Source organism: Phocoena sinus, chromosome 10 (genome assembly GCF_008692025.1).
Source record: "Phocoena sinus isolate mPhoSin1 chromosome 10, mPhoSin1.pri, whole genome shotgun sequence".
Classification (NCBI taxonomy): domain Eukaryota; kingdom Metazoa; phylum Chordata; class Mammalia; order Artiodactyla; family Phocoenidae; genus Phocoena; species Phocoena sinus.
Window position 1 is genome coordinate 15485189 of NC_045772.1, and position 17938 is coordinate 15503126.

Consider the following 17938-nt stretch of genomic DNA (forward strand, 5'->3'; position numbering starts at 1 on the left):
GCTGTATTAGTTTGCTAGAGCTGCTGTAGTGATGTACCACAAAATGAGTGGCTTAGAACAACAGGAATTTATCGTCTCACAGCTCTGGAGGCCGGAAGTCTGAAATCAAAGTGTTGGCAGGGCCATTCTCCCTCTGAAGGCACTAGGGAAGGATCTGTTCCAGGCCACTCTCCTAGCTTCGAGTAGGTTCTTGGTTTGTGGCAGCATAACTCCAATCTTCACACGGCCTTCTCTCTGTGTGTGGGTCTGTGTTGCATCCAAATTTCCCCCTTTTTAAGATACCAGTCATTGGATTTGGTCCCCTAATGACCTCATCTGCAAAGATCTTATTTCCAAATAAGGTCACATTCACAGGTACTAGGGCTTATATGAATTTTAGAGGTACACAACTCAATCTATAACAACCGCCTCAAAGGTGGTTGTAGTGAGCAGCAGATTCTAAAGAAGAGCATTTTATAGAGGGAAAAATAGAACATATAAAGGTTAAGAGACAGATTGTGAACTCTGTGAGGGCTATTTGTCTCTTTCTCCCTTGTATCTGCAGCACTTCGAACAGTGCCAGTTTCATTCAATAAGTGATTGTTGAATGAATATAAGGTCATTGCATGTCTAAGGAATGGCATGGCCTTAAGTTCATTGTCCCCAGGAAGGTAGGCAAAGACCCTATTACGAAGAGCCCTGCAAACCACACTAAGTGTAAGAAACTAGGGCTGACATGTTGACGATATTAAGGAATTCCACGGATGCCTGGCACCCGCCAGTTACTCCTCTTCCCCAGAGCACGTGCAAGGGTGCCATGCTGCGAGGGCCACAAGAAGAAGGGCGCCAGCTCTACACACTCCAAAGTAGAGCTGGGTTCTCCAGCTAAAGCTGGATGGAAGCACATGGTTTGGGCTCCAAGTCTACGTGGAGCCTCCTACTTTGCTCTTTCCAACCCATCCTGCCCTCACTCCCCGCCCGGCTGGCCCGCCGACTCCTGGAAGACACCAGGCTGTCTCCAGGGCTCCGTGAACCCCGCGGGATGAATCCCGGAGAGCCCTCCAGCCCCCCGGCCCCGCCCTCCTTCCCACTGGAACGCAGCGAGAGCGCAGGCGCGCCTTCCAGAGCAGAGCGCGCGCTCGCGAGCTCCCCGCATACCCGTGCTCATCCGGGTCTCGGCGAACCTCAGCCAATGGTGAACGTTCACGGCCCTCGAGGGCGGGGCTAAGCCTTCCCTCACATGGGGCCTCTGCTCACAGTGGGCGCTTCCAGGCAACACCAACCAGTCAGCCGAGAAAAGGGGCAGAGGCAGAATGCCTAGCGTCTGGGCGAGGATAGGCGGTTTTGAGATGAAGCAGCTGTCGCCCCGTAGAAGCGACTGAAGTGCAAGCAGATTCCCCAGAGCCGCTGTAGTAAACACACTTCAGAAACGTGAGGTGCCGGTGGTCACGTGGGGAGTGCCCCGTCCAATGAGGAGCCGAGGGCGGGGCCGAGGCCGCTGACGCGGCGGTGGCGGCGGAGTCACCCGGCCAGCCTCGGGACCGGTCACCGGCCGGCAGCCGTCCAGCGGCCTCAACCACCGCCTCCGTGCTCCGTCCTCATTCCTCTCTCCCGGGCTGAGAGGCAGCGTGGCCGACAGTGGCTAAATTCTCTCTCATTCCTGTCGGCGGCTCGCCTCAGGCGGGCCGTCTGCTCCTCGGGGGCCGCCTCGGTGGGGCTAGGTTTCCGTGACGAACCTCCTGGGGCTGCCCGCGCCCGCTCGGGCCGTCGTGTCGGCTCGATTTTGTTGAACTTGCTCACCCTCCGCCGGTCCGGGGCCCTCGAAGTTATGCGTCTCGTCCAGGAGGTGGCGGCGGGTGCCGGCTCCTAGAGGCGTCACACCCGGACTCCGCTGACTGGGCAACCTCCATTCATCTTCCAGCTGCGCCGCCAGCGCCCTCTCCCTCTCCCGTCCCCTCCTCGGACTCATTTTTTCCTTCCCTCCCCTCTGCCGCCCTTTCCTCACTCCTTGGGTGCGGCGATTCTCCTGCGACCGGAGGTGTCGGTTATGAGCCGGACGCCCCTGCCCTGAATTTCTCCGCGGAGGAGCTCGGCGGCTCCCCGCCACCCGCCGCGTCCCCGGGATGGGGGTGAATGCTGTGCACTGGTTCCGAAAGGGGCTTCGGCTTCACGACAATCCTGCCCTGAAGGAGTGTATTCAGGGCGCCGACACCATCCGCTGCGTCTACATCCTCGACCCCTGGTTCGCCGGCTCCTCCAATGTTGGCATCAACAGGTGGCGGTGAGTCAAAATCCCGTGGGAAATTGGTTTCGCTGTTTGCTGAATCAAGACTTCACATGCGATCGGCCAGACCTGAGAATTTAGACCTGGCACCGGCTTGCCTATGTCGTTTTAATTACTGCAGGTGCTTTAAGTATTAAATAGAACGGATTTAATAGTCCTCTGGACAGAGAGTGCTGTGCTGGCAGCCTGGAACACCTTGGCCTTAAGGTGTGAGTTCCGTGGCTCTGCACTAATGGGAACTCTTCCCCTGGATTTATGGAGTGCTTAGTGCTGGAGTTAAAGAAACACCCGTCCAGTTCTCAGTGGCTCGTGGGTTGATTTCCTTGGCCTCTTTGTGGCGTTCGAAGGGATTGCGGTTTTTAATGTTTACGTTTGTGTGTGTCTAGTTAACTCATAGTATGGAGAAAATCATTCATTCAGTAGAGTCGCCTCCAAATCCGGTTTTCTTCCACCATGAGGTTGCCACAGGCAAAGCAAGGGAAACATTTCTCTTTGCTCGGCTCTCCCTCTCCACTCCTCCTTGTGGTTGACTAGACAAGCACAGTTTTTCTTTCTAGGCAATGTATAATCCTTCTAGGATTCAGAGCACTGGAAGAAATCGTAGAGAAGCTTTATGATCTTTTCCTGAAACGCCAGGCTAGAGGATTGTTAGGCCCCCTGGTGGAAATGAAACCGTTCTTTCAACAGATTATTGATCACCTACTGTATACCAGGCACTGCTTTAAACACTAGGGATACGGTAGTGAATGAAACAGATAGAACTTATTGTGCTTTTCAAGCACATGTCCCAGAAAGCATATAGTATTTAGTGGCGATAAAGGATTTGCAGAAATAGAGATAAAAGGGTTGAAAAATACAAGGGGTCGGGGTTGGAGTAGCAGTTTAAAATATGGTGATAGGGAAAAACTCAGAGAAAGTCACAGTTGAGCAAGACGATGAAGCAAGTAATGGATTACAGATATCTAGGGAAAAGCATTCCAGGGAGAAGGAACAGTAAGAGAAAAGGACCTGAGGTGGAAATATGCTTAACCTTTGGAAGGAACAGCAGAAGAAACCAATATGGCTGGAGCAGAATACATGAGAGGAAAAGTAGTAGATGAGGTCAGAGATGTAATAGGGCCAGATTGAGTAGAGCTTTATAGGCAGTTGTCACGATTTGGGCTTTTACTCACAGCAAAGTGGGAATAATTGTAGGATTATGAGCAGAGAAGTGATGTGATTTGATGTCAGTTTAAAAAAAACTTCTCTGGCTGTGGTTCTGAGAACAGACTCAAATTGTGGGATGGAGGTGGACAAAAAGCAGTAAGACCAGTTAGGAGTCCATTGCATTCATTCAGGTGAGATATGATAATGACTTGGACCATAGTGATTGTGGTGGACGTGGTGACAAGTAGTCAAGTGCTGAGTATATTTTGAAGGCAGGATTCACAGAATTTATTGACAGATTGGATATGTGGTGTGAGAGAAAGAGAAGGAATTAGGAATGATTTCAAAATTTGACTTGAGAAACTAGAAGGATGGAACGGCTCTTTGCTAAGTGGTCAGTTGAAGAAGCCATTGAGAGGGTGATTTGAGTTCTCTTTTGAACTTGGTTAAGTTTGAAATGTTTATTACACATCCAGGTAGAGATAGCAGATAGGTAGTTGGATATATCTGGAGTTAAGGACAGAGATCCAGGCAGGAGGTATAAATTAGGGAGTCATCACTTTATAGGTACATTTTAAAGCCATTTATTAATCCATTCAGTCATTGAACAGGTATATGGCATGCATGTACTACATGTCAGACACTTTTAGGTGCAGGGCATCCAGTATAAACAAAATAGCTAAAAATTCCCTATCTTGTTGAAGCACATTCTGGTAGAGCCATGAGACTATATGAGAACATTAAGAAAATGAGTGTAGATAGAGAAGAGAGGCGGTCCAAGAACTGAGCCTTGGGTACTCAGATGTGTTGAAATTGTGGACCTGTGGAAGAACCAGCATAGGAGTTAGAGAAGGAACATCTCGGAAGATAAGAAAACCCAGAAGAGTATGGTGTCTTGGAAGCCAAGTAAAGAAGGAGAGAGAGTGTTTCAAAGAAAGTGTTTTACCTTTGTCAAGTTGCTGGCCAAGTGAGATGAGGACTGAAAATTAAAAATCATATTTAGCATTTGAGATCATTCATAATCATGACTAAAGTGGTTCCAGTAGTGTCAGAGACAAAAGCCTTTTGGGAATGGCTAGCTCTTTTTTTTTTTTTTTTTGCGGTACGTGGGCCTCTGACTGTTGTGGCCTCTCCCATTGCGGAGCACAGGCTCCGGACGCGCAGGCTCAGCGGCCGTGGCACACGGGCCCAGCCGCTCCGTGGCATGTGGGATCTTCCCGGACTGGGGCACAAACCCGTGTCCCCTGCATTGGCAGGTGGACTCTCAACCACTGCGCCACCAGGGAAGCCCTAACTAGCTCTTCTAAGAAGTTTTCCTCTAGGGGGATCAGAGAAATGGTGTAGTTCCTGGAGGAGAACGTGAAGTCAAGAGAGGATTTTTTTTTTTTTTAAGATGGGATAAATTACAGCATGTTTGTGTACTGATGGGAATTATATAGCAACTCTATATAAAACACTTTCCTTAGCAGAATTGGTGTCAAAGTTGATTCTGGAAAAAGATAATAAATGTTATATATTTTAATCTATTAATATCTTAACAATATAGTAATGATTCCCTTTTCATAAGATTGTTAGGAGGATTAAATTAGTTTAAAAATATTAAATGCGGGCTTCCCTGGTGGCGCAGTGGTTGAGAGTCCGCCTGCCGATGCAGGGGACATGGGTTCGTGCCCCGGTCCGGGAAGATCCCACATGCCGCGGAGCCTGCGCGTCCGGAGCCTGTGCTCCGCAACGGGAGAGGCCACAACAGTGAGAGGCCCGCATACCGGAAAAAAAAAAAAAAAAAGTTAAATGCTTAAAATGTGAGTGGTAGTAGTAAGTGCTTATTTGCTATTTGCTCTTAAATTGGAAGTCCTAGGTAAATAATATCTAGTTAAATGCCTACAGTCAGTTTCTTCTAGAGTACTTTGTAAGTTTATAAAACCTAAACTATAAAATTCTGTAGATTAGGGGTTATATATTGCTTTACTTTGTACATCCAACAACTCACATTGTTAAATAATGAGTGAAATAAAACTCGTAAGCATAATAGGAATAGTCCCATATTTTCCTTTTTAAAAAGGATTTTTTTTAACTACTAAATATTGCCCTTGATGAGTAACAGATAAAGATGTAAATAATGAAGAGAGACAGACTGTTTTCTTCCACTGAAGTCTGTTATAAAAAGGAGGGAGAGGTTTTATTTAATTTGTTCTCATAGCACCAACTACAGTGCTTTTCATATAGTAGTAACTCAGTTAATGTTTGTTAATGAAGTGACTTCCAGGAGTCAATATTTTTATGTTTAAACAACTTTATTAATTTACTCATTGACCGTACAATAAGGTGCAAATTCCTTAGCTTGGCATTCAGGCTGTCTTTTGGGTTTCTGTCTTCTTTCCTTTAATCAACAGTATTTCCTAGATTTTTGGATTTAACAGAAAAACAAATTTTAAAAAATTTATTTTGCCTAAGTAAATTAACAGAACCACCTTTTGATGTTGCCATCATTTCATTTAAGCAACTAGAGAAAGAAGAACAAACAAAACCCAAAGTTAGCAGAAGGGATGAAATCATAAAGATCAGAGCAGAAATAAATGAAATAGAGACTAAGAAAACAGTAGAAAAGATCAATGAAACTAAAAGCTGGTTCTTTGACAAGATAAAATTAATGAACCTTTAGCCAGACTCATCAAGAAAAAAAAGGGAGAGGGCCCAAATCAATAAAATTAGAAATGAAAAAGGAGAAGTTACAATGGACACCACAGAAATACAGAGGACCATAAGAGACTACTACAACCAACTATATGCCAATAAAATGGACAACCTAGAAGAAATGAACAAATTATTAGTAAGGTGCAATCTCCTAAGACTGAACCAGGAAGAAATAGAAAATATGAACAGACCAATTACAAGTACTGAAATTCAATCGGTGATTAAATAACTCCCAACAAACAAAAGTCCAGGACCAGATGGCTTCACAGGTAAATTTTACCAAACATTTAGAGAAGAGTTAACACCTGTCTTTTTGAAACTATTCCAAAAAACTGCAGAGGAAGGAACACTTCCAAACTCATTCTATGAGGCCACCATCACCCTAATACCAAAATCAGAAAAAGATACCACACACACAAAAAAATTACAGGCCAATATCACTGATGAACATAGATGCAAAAGTCCTCAACAAAACACTAGCAAACTGAATCCAGTCGTACATTAAAAGGATCATACATCATGATCAAGTGAGATTTATCTCAGGGATGCACAGATTTTTCAGTATCCACAAATCAATCAGTATGATACACCACATCAACAAATTGAAGAATAAAATCCATATGATCATCTCTGTAGATGCAGAAAAAGCTTTTGATAAAATTCAACATCCAGTTATGATAAAAACTCTCCAGAAAGTGGGCATAGAGGGAATATACCTCAACATACTAAAGGCCGTATATGACAGACCCACAGCTAACATAATCAATGGTGAAAGGCTGAAAACATTTCCTCTAAGATTAGGAAAAAGACAAGGATGTCCACTCTTGCCACTTTTATTCAACATGGTTTTGGAAGTCCTAGCCACAGCGATCAGAGGGGAAAAAAGAAATAAAAGGGAGCCAAATTGGGACAGAATAAGTAAAACTGTCACTGTTTGTGGATGACATGATACTCTACATAGAAAATCCTGAAGATGCCACCAGAAAAATACTAGAGCTTATCAATGAATTTGGTAAAGTTGCAGGATACAAAATTAATATGCAGAAATCTGTTGCATTTCTATACGGTAACAATGAAAGATCAGAAAGAGAAATTAAGGAAACAATTGAATTCACCATCACATCAAAAAGAATAAAATACCTAGGAATAAATTGACCTAAGGAGACAAAAGACCTGTACTCCAAAAACTGTAAGACCCTGATGAAAGAAATTGAAGATGACACAAACAAATGGAAAGATGTACTGTATTCTTGGATTGAAAGAATCAATATTGTCAAAATGACTGTACTACCCAAGTCACTCTACAGATCAAATTACCAATGGCATTTTTCACAGAACTAGAACAAAAATTTTTTAAATTCGTATGGAAACAAAAAAGACTGCGAATAGCCAAAGCAATCTTGAGAAAGAAAAATGGAGCTGGAGGAATCATGCTCCCTGACTTCAGACTATACTACAAAGCAACAGTAATCAAAACAGTATGGTACTGACACAAAAACAGAAATATAGATCAATGGAACAGGATAGAAAGCCCATAAGTAAACCCACACACCTATGGTCAATTACTCTACAATAAAGGAGGCAGTAACGTGTAATGGAGAAAAGACAGTCTCTTCAATAACTGGTGCTGAGAAGACAGGACAGCTACATGTAAAAGAATGAAATTAGAACATTCTTTAACACCATACACAAAAGTAAACTCAAAATGCATTAAAGACCTAGATGTAAAATTGGATATTATAAAACTCTGAGAGGAAAACATAGGCAGAACACTCTTTGACACAAATTGTAGTAATATCTTTTTGGATGTGACTCCCAGAGTAATGGAAATAAAAACAAAAATAAACACATGGGACCTAATTAAACTTAAAAGCTTTTGCACAGCAAAGGAATCCAGAAACAAAACAAAAAGACAACCTACAGAATGGGAGAAAATATTTGCAAATTATGTGACCGACAGGGAGTTTATCTCTAAAATATACAAACAGCTCATACAGCTCAATATCAGAAAAAACAAACAATCCAATCAAAAAATGGGCAGCAGATCTAAATAGACATTTCTCCAAAGAAGGCATACAGATGGCCAAAAGGCACATGAAAAGATGCTCATCATTGCTAGTTATTAGATAAATGCAAATCAAAACTACAATGAGGTATCACCTCACACCACTCAGAATGGCCATCATCAAAAATTCTACAAACAATAAATGCTGGAGAAAGTGTGGAGAAAAGGGAACCCTCCTACACTATTGGTGGGAATGTAAATTGGTACAGCCACTATGGAGAACGTATGGAGGTTCCTTAAAAAACTAAAAATAGAGCTACCATATGATCCTGCAATCCCACTCCTGGACATATATCTGGAGAAAACCATAATTCGAAAAGATACATGCATCCCAATGTCCGTAGCAGCACTATTTACAATAGCCAAGACCTGGAAACAACCTGTATGTCCATTGACAGATGAATGGATAAAGAAGATGTGAAACATACACACACACACACACACACACACACACACACACACACACACACACTGGAATATTACTCAGCCATAAAAAGAATGAAATAATGACATTTGCAGCAACATGGGTGGACCTAGAAGATTATCACGCTAAGTGAAGTAAGCCCGGCAAAGACAAATATCGTATGATATCACTTATATGTGGAATCTAAAAAAAAAAAATTATACAAATGAGCTTATATGCAAAACAGAAATAGACCCCCACACATAGAAAACAAACTTATAGTTACCAAAGGGGAAGGGGGAGGATAAATTAGGAGTTTAGGATTAACATATATTCACTACTATATATAAAATAGATAACCAACAAGGACCTACTATATGGCACAGAGAACTATACTCAATATTTTGTAATAACCTATAAGGGAAAAGAATCTGAAAAAGAACATGTATATGTGTGTGTGTACATATCTATACACACACACACAAACACACATATATATAGTTATAACTGAATCACTTTGCTGTATACCTGAAACTAACACAACATTGTAAATCAACTATACTTCAATTTTAAAAAAAAGGGTGCTCTACTATTTACAGTAGCCAAGACATGGAAACAATGTAAATTTCCATCAACAGATGAATGGATAAAGAAGATGTGGTACACACACACACACACACACACACACACACACACACACACACACTCATATACTGGAATATTACTCAGCCATAGAAAAGAATGAAATAAGGTCACTTGCAGCTACATGGATGGACCTAGAGGTTATCCTACGAAGCAAAGTAAGTCAGAAAGAGAAAGACAAATAACATATGATATCATTTGTATGTGGAAGCTAAAATATGGCACAAATGAACTTATTTACCAAAGAGAAACAGACTCACAGACATAGAGAACAGACTTCTGGTTGCCAAGGTGGAGGGGGGTGCAGGAGAGGGTTGGATTGGGAGTTTGAGACTAGCAGATACCAACTACTGTATATAAAATAAAGAAGGTCCTACTGTATAGCACAGGGAACAATATTCAATATCCTGTAATAATTAAAAAATATGAAAAATAATATATATGTAACTGAATCACTTTGCTGTACACCAGAAACTAACACAACATTGTGAATCGAATATACTTCAGTTTTTAAAAAAGGAGTGCTTTAACATTAAAAAAAAGTTTGAAGGACATTGTTACAAAATAAAAGACAGTTCTTTGATTTGAATAAATTAAGCTTTATGAGAATTCACTTTGCCCCATTTGATCTCTCAGACCAGTGAAAATTTTATTGTGAATTTGTCATCTTTGGATTTGAGTAATTTATAATATTTCAATTCCTTCCTTCACTTATTTCTTGTTGAAATTATGTGACACAAAAACTTATATGTGAATGTCCATAGAGTTACTATTATTCATAATAACCTAAAGGTAGAAACAACCTAAATGTCCATCTGTTGATGAATGGCTAAACAAAATATGATATATCTGTACAATGGAATATTATTCAATCATAAAAAGGGGTACTGATACATGCTACAACATGGACGGACATGAAAACATTATACTAAGTGAAGAAGCCAGTCACAGTATCCCACATGCTATTTGATTCTATTTATATGAAATGTCCTCAACGGGTAAGTATGTAGAGCTAGAAAGTAGATTAGTGGCTTCTTTGCTCTGGTGGGGGAGGAGTTGTGGGAGTTGAGCTAAGGGGCATGGGGTTTCTTTTTGAGGTGATGAAAATGTTCTAGAAGGTGATGGTTGCACAACTTTGTGAATATACTAAAAACCATTGAATTGTACATGTTGAAAAATAAACAAAACCCCAGAACCCTACTCACCTCTTTAAGGCCCAGTCCAAATGACGCCGTTTCCAATATACCTTTCTTTATCATCTTGTCTGGTTGATGAACAGTTTTGTGAGCTCTTATATCATTTTTTGATACTACTTATATCATCCTTAGTAATTACTTCTTTCATTTGTAAATATTGATATAGTTCTCATATATTCATTTCTCCCCTGTTTAACAGATTGCACCTCTTCTTCCTAAAGAGAAGATACCATTCATTTAATCAGAGTTTATTTGGGGTTCATATTCATGGCAGGCACTATTCTTGGTGCTGGGGATGCAACAATGAATAAACAGAAAAAGTTCCTGCCTTGAGAAGCTTCTAGTATAGGAGGAAAAACAGACACTAAAACAAACATATCAGGTGGTGGTAATTGTAATGGAGAGAAATAAAGCAGAATGTGAGAACAGAGACCTAAATGAAGGAGAAAAAAGCTATGGAAATATCTGGGGGAAGAGCCCTGTGTATTCTTCACAATGTCTAGCATCATGTCTTGTACAAACTAGGCATTTGGTAATTATCTTTTAAATTTTCTTTGTTAAGTCTAGGATTTGGGAGAGGGGCAGTTACTTCCCTTAACTTAGATGCTAACGTGTAACAAACTCATAATTTGGAAAAACAATTTTTAATGAACAGATTACTTTTGATATTTAAACTTAAACATGTTTATGACACCGTTGATGCTGTCACATGAGAGTCTCTTAATTTTCAGTAACCAAATCTGTAAATGTATCCACATCCTTACTTATTCTTTCCTTCTACTGTATGACTTCAGTGAAAGAGATATTGCTTACCCTATTCAAAACCAGTATCTTTTCTCCATTGTATATTCTTGCCTCCTTTGTTGTAAATCAATTGACCATAAGTGTCTGGGTTTATTTCTGGGCTTTCTATTCTGTTCCATTGATCTATGTGTCTGTTTTGTGCCAGTACCATATTGTGTTGATTACTATAGCTTTGTAGTATCATCTGAAGTCAGGGAGCATGATTCCTCCAGCTCTGTTCTTTCTCAAGATTTGGCTTTTCAGGGTCATTTGTGTTTCCACACAAATTTTAAAATTATTTGTTCTAGTTCTGTGAAAAATGCATTGGTATTTTGGTAGGGGTTGCATTGAATCTGTAGAGTGCCTTGGGTAGTATGGTCATTTTAACAATATTGATTCTTCCAATCCAAGAACACAGTGTATCTTTCCATCTGTTTGTGTCATCTTGAATTTCTTCCATCAGTATCTTATAGTTTTTGGATTACAGGCCTTTTGCCTCCTTAGGTAGGTTTATTCGTAGGTATTTTATTCTTTTTGATGTGATGGTAAATTCCATTGTTTCTTTAATTTCTCTTTCTGATCTTTCTGTATTAGTGTATAGAAATGCAACAGATTTCTGTGTGTTAATTTTGTATCCTGCAACCTTACCAGATTCGTTGATGACCTCTAGTAGTTTTCTGGTGGTGTCTTTAAGATTTTCTAATTTGAAAAGATACATGCATCCCAATGTTCATAGCAGCATTGTTTACAATTGCCAAAATATGGAAGCAACCTAAGTGTCCATCAACAGCTAAATGGATAAAAATGGATAAACAAGATGTGGTGTGTGGTGTATGTATATGTATGTGTATACATACACACACACACACACACACACACACACACACAATGAAATACTATACAGCCATAAAAAAGAGCGAAAATTTGCTGTTTCCAGCAACATGGAGAAACTTGGAGGGTATTATGTTAAGTGAAATAAGTCAGACAGAGAAAGAAAAATACTGTATGATATCAGTTATATATGGAATCTAAAAAATACAACAAACTAATGAATATAACAAAAAAGAAACAGACTCACAGATACAGAGAACAAACTAGTGGTTACCAGTGGGAAGGGGGAGAGGGATAATAGAGGGGTGGGGGAGTGGGTGGTAAAAACTGTTGGGTGTAAGATATGCTGCAAGGATGTATTGTACAACATGAAGAATATAGCCAATATTTTGTAATAATTGTAAATGGAGTGTAACCTTTAAAAATTGTATAAAGTAAAATAAATGCCTTTAAAAATCCCAATATCTTATCTGTACTCTATAAACTTTGTTAGCTTTATTGAGGTATAATTGACAAATTGAAATTGTATATATTTAAGCTGTAAGATAGATTTTTTGATATATGTATTCATCGTGAAGCTCATTTTTGATTAATCACTTTCACCTTTTCTTTAACGCTGTCCTTTTTTTAAGTTGCTTCCAATCAACATTTAAACATGCTTAAAACCAAATTCTATAAACAGACAAACAAACAACAAAAAAAACCAAACAGAAACGAAACCTACCCTTGACATTCCTCTCCTGAAACTATGTTTCTCAGTTCCTTTATAGCCACACTTCCTAAACAAGATGTCTAAATACTGACTGACTTCATTTCTTTATCTTCTACTCACCCTTGAACCCACTCCAAATTTGGTTTTACCCACTCCCCACCCCCTTCTCCACCAAAACTGTTTTCATCCAAAGGATACTTTAAAACTTTTCGTTCCTGGACTTTTTACTGTTTGACACATTTGACTACACATTCCTCTTCTTCCCTCTGCTTTGGTTAGAGGATTCTCCTATGTTTGTTTTTCTGCCAGAGCTATTAGTGTTCTTCCTTAACTTCTCTTTTTCTGTTCAACCCTTAAATGCCCCTTAAGTCTGTAATCTCCACCCTCTTTTCCTTATTCCTAGGTAATCTTCTCTCTTCATAAAGTCAGTTACCAATCTATATGCCCAGAATTCACAAATTAGTATTTGTAGCCCAGATCTCTCACCTGACCCCCAGATATGTGTCCACTATATACAGATTCCCTCCATATTTGAATGTATTATATTATCTTAAACTCAATTTGTTCAAAACAGAGTGCATCTTTTCCCTTACCTCTTTCTCAAAAACAAACAAAAAACTCCAAACTGACTTTTCTTGTGTTTCTTATCTTCATAAATAATACTGCCATTTGCCCAGTTGCTCGCAGAGTTTACATATTAGGTTAATTGTGTATTCATTTATCCTACAGATAAATGTGTGTCCCTACTGTGTGCCAATCACTTTGCTAATTTCTGTGGATAAAATGGTAGTCAACAGATAAATTTTCTGTCCTCAGGGAGTTTACAGTGTAGAGACAGATTTATTCAGAAATAAAATAATCATGGACGTACATTCTTCTATCTCCATTGCCACTTTAGCCCATACCACTATCCTTTTTGTGTAGATTTTTCATAGTTTACAAATCATTGTTCCCCTCACCCTCCTCTAATTCATCCTTTACACAACAACCAGAGTCATCTTTTAAAATTGTTAATCTGATCATGTCCTTTGCTATTTTAAAATCCTTCAATGAGGGCTTCCCTGGTGGCGCGGTGGTTGAGAGTCCGCCTGCCGATGCAGGGGACACGGGTTCGTGTCCCGGTCCAGGAAGATCCCACATGCCGCGGAGCAGCTGGGCCCGTGAGCCATGGCCGCTGAGCCTGTGCGTCTGAAGCCTGTGCTCCACAACGGGAGAGGCCACAGCAGTGAGAGGCCCGCGTACCGCAAAAAAAAAAAAAAAAATCCTTCAATGACATTTATTTACCCTTATGTAAGGGTTCAAAAAGCCATAGCATGGTTTAAAATCTCTGTGTAATCTGGTCTTCTGCTTCTTTTCCCAGCCTCCAGGGATTGCCTCACTGAGGCATTTGAACTAAGCATTGAAGTATGAGATGGATCTTAATAAACAGAGAAAAGAGGGAAGGGAATTCCAGCCAGAGGGAAGAAAATTCCAGACTGAGGAAAAAACGTGAGGGAAGGCACTGTATTCTGATACTGGCGAGGAGGTTGATGTAACCGAATCATATCATGCATAAAAAGATAGGCGGTGTTGTTTAGCACTCTTGGTTCAGTGCTTTAGATGGTTGCCTGACTCAGACGAGCTTAAGTTTATTGGCAGGTGTAATTGAACAATCCAAGGGAAATTGGCTTCAGACATGGGTTGATGCTAGGGCTCAGAAGGGCCAAATTTTCTTTGCATCTCCAAACGTCTTCACTGGGTTTTCAGACAGGCTGTCCTCTGGTGGTAAAATATAGCAATAACAATAGCAGGTATATAGTAAAAAGCATTTGCTTCTGCCCCAGAAGTGTCAGCAAAAGTCTGTGGCATTTCAGTGGCTCTGTTTGAGCCAATTCTGAACCAGTCATTATGAACCTGATTGTCTGAGCTGGAGTTGTTTGCCTCATGGGTGGAATCAGCTTGACTGGACTGAAGTAACTGAAGTAGAATAAGTAGGAAGTAGGTGGATGTCCTAAAACAACAGATGCCTATTATATAAGAACTCGGATCAGAAAGTGGGACCAAGTCAGAAAAACTTTGACCCCTGTTAGGGAACTATAACTTTGGAATCTGAGTGAATGATAAAGAAAAGAGACAATATAGCAGTGTGAAGCTTTATCAACAGTTCAGTTGAAAGGTAATATAGACTTGAATTAGGGAAATGGCTGTGAGGAAGGGGAGGGATGCAAGAGAGTAATTGTAGAGGTGCGATGGATAGTTTAGGTGACTGTAAAAGGCAGTTACGTAGAGGAGGGTGAGGGAGAGAGTAAAATAAGATTCTCATGCTTTATGCCTCTTTGACAATTAAACATTAACTAAGTTAGGGATAGATCATATTTAGATGATGACAAGAGTGAGTTTAGTTTAGGTCATGATGAATATGAGGTGCTGCTAAGATATCAGCATGGGAAATGGAGAAAATAGAAGTTCAAGTTCGGGGAGTATAGACATTAGAGCTGTGGATATGGGAGTAATTCCTATATAATTAATAGGTGAAGCATGACTGCTGATATTAGATAGAATAAGACCCATCAATACCTTGGAGAATACTGTATTTAAGATGAATAGGAAGTGGTGAAGGAGACTGAAGAGAATCAGTCAGAGAAAGGGAGTCAGGAAACCAAAGGTGGCAAGAATTTTCCTTCATTGTGCTAAAGAAGGCAGGTTAGGATGAGTTTTGACAGTTATGCAGGAAAAATTTGTCAAAGACTTGGAAATGGGCAGAAGAAATTACTGTGTATCTGAATGCTGGGCATTGGACCCTCCAGAACCTAGAGGACCCTCCAGGAATTATATTATTTTGATTTAGAGATATATATTTTTGTCCTTGATTGACTAGACTGTTTTACAACTCTGCAAAAAGGCAGCAAAAGTTTCGTTCTAGAAAACTGGTAACAACAAATGTTTCCTGCCTATACTAATGCAATTATTCCTGTTCATGCCATGCAAATGAATTTTATAGACTGGGCAGTATAAATCTCTGAATGTCAGATTCTCATTTGAACCAGTTTTAACATCTTACTGGTTCCTTCATTCATTAATGAGTTAAATAAAATCTTTGCCATATATTCATTTCACATTTGTATGAGAGTCATGATTTAACCATTTTAAAAATTATACTTTAACTATTACAAAGGCCTTTGGTAAACTTTGGGAAAGTAGCTTCAATGTAGTTGTAAGGACAGAAATCAGGGTGTTACAGAAAGTGTGTGTGTGTGTGTGTGTGTGTGTGTGTGTGTGTGTATGTGTGTATGTGTGGGGGGCTGGTGTAGGGGAGGAGGGTGATGATTGAGGGATTGGTGAAGAGAGTTTTTATGGGAGAGGTAAGACATAAGCTGGATGCACAGGTTCTGGACAGGCTGAGGGAAAGTGAATTTTGGGTAGATCATCAGACTTGTAGTCCAGACAGGATGACAAATAGAAAATAAAATATATAGATAAGGTGAGGCCCGAATGCGTAGTCCTTTTAATGACAGCCTGAAGTGAGTTTAGAACATCTGACTGTCCTAAAACCTAGATACTAATCCCTGCTTTCCGGTTCAGTAGCAATTGGGCTGACTTTGGGTAAGTCACTCCTCCTTCATTTTATTCATTCAGTAAATGTTCATTAAGAGATTGTTATCTGCCAGGCACTTTGCAAGGCATAAAGATGAAGGTCATAGTTTCTGCCCATAAAGAAAATTTCACACCACTCAAGGACAAATAATTACAATATAGGATGTTAAATAGGACTTCTGTAGAAATATTCTGGAACTCCTCCTCTCTCAAACCAGTATCTCCCTCCCTCCTATCTCCTACACTTTCCCTCCCCCCAACTCTCTCTCTCTCTCTCTCTCTCTCTCTTTTTCTCTGTTTCTCTGTCTCACACACACATACACACACACGCACATACCACCTCTACTCCTAATCCCTCCTCCTCCCCCAGGGTTGTCTCTCTTCTGTGCTCCTAAGATTATCCTAATATGAAAAGGAAGATACTAAAAAAAAAAAAAAAAAGCCCTCTTATCTGATATCATTGGGACTAGCAGTTAATTATTTGAAAAAGGCAGGTGTAAAAAATAACATATAAATGTACATTAATTTGACAGCTTTTGATGTAGGGTGGAATTCTAGGTCTGGATTCTCTGTCTCTCTTCTTTATCCACGTTTACTCCTTAGGTGATTTAATCCAGTCACATATTTGAATACCTCATGCATTTCCTGCCCTGACCTCTATCTTGAGTTACAGACCTAAGTATCCAGTATTTTTACTCAGATTGCAAATAAGCATCTTAAACTTAATTTTGCCTCCTTCTCCTCCACCTCCCACTGTTTCTCTGTGTCACATATGGCAACATTCACCTCATTGCTCTGCAAAAACCTAAGAACCATCTTTCCTTCATTGCTTTTTTTCCCTCACAACCCCATCTCTAGTCCTTAAGCAATTACTGTTGCTTTTCTTTCAAAATAATTCCCATATTCATTCAAATCTCACATTTCCACTGCTATCATACTATCCAAGTCACCAACATTTCTTGCAGGACTACTTGCAGTAGCCTCCTAACTTCTCTACTTCCATTTTTATACCTTCCTTCCCAGTCTCTTCCATGTGGAAGCCAGAGTAGTATTTTAAAAAACCTTAATCAAATCAGGTCATTCCTACGCTCAGAATCCTCCAGTGACTTCCAGGGTATTAGCATTTCTACTTCTCTACCCGAACATTATATTCCCTTATAACTTAACAGGGCTCATTCCTTCAGTATCTCTCCTTAGAGAGGCCTTTTCTGACCATCCTGTGCCATTGCCCCTACTCCTTCCCTGCATCTCCCACTTTTCACTTTCTTCCTTCTTGCCCTGTTTTATTTTTCATGGCATTTATTACTACCTGAAATCATTGATTGACTGATTGAATGACTGATTGATTGATTGTTTTATTCCTTCACCAAATTACACAAGAGAGGGGTTGATTCATTATTGGTTCCTCAGTCCTGTAACACAGTTCTCACTGGTTGGTCTAGGGACGTTTTGGGTTCCCAAGACTCTTTCAGGGTATTTGTGAAGTCAAACTATTTTTGTAATAATACTAAGACATTATATGACTTTCTTACTGTCATTTTCTCATATCTGTACAGTTGAGTTTTCTAAAAGCTACACGGCAAGTGATGACACTATTGGCTATGATGGCTAATGGAATGTGTGCTGGTGT

General features: G+C 40.2%; 1 protein-coding gene across 4 annotated transcripts in view; it reads left to right on the plus strand.

Moving 5' to 3' along the window:
- Positions 1–1502: 1502 nt before the first annotated feature.
- Positions 1503–17938, plus strand: part of CRY1 (cryptochrome circadian regulator 1) — a 94545-nt gene continuing 78109 nt past the window's right edge. Inside the window, exon 1 of one of the 4 annotated variants that reach the window (XM_032646904.1) lies at positions 1503–2260. In XM_032646904.1, coding sequence (XP_032502795.1) covers positions 2103–2260 — 158 coding nt within the window. In that variant the 5' untranslated portion in view covers positions 1503–2102. The remainder of the gene's footprint in view (positions 2261–17938) is intronic. The other 3 variants (XM_032646905.1, XM_032646906.1, XM_032646907.1) reach the window with 3 other exon arrangements.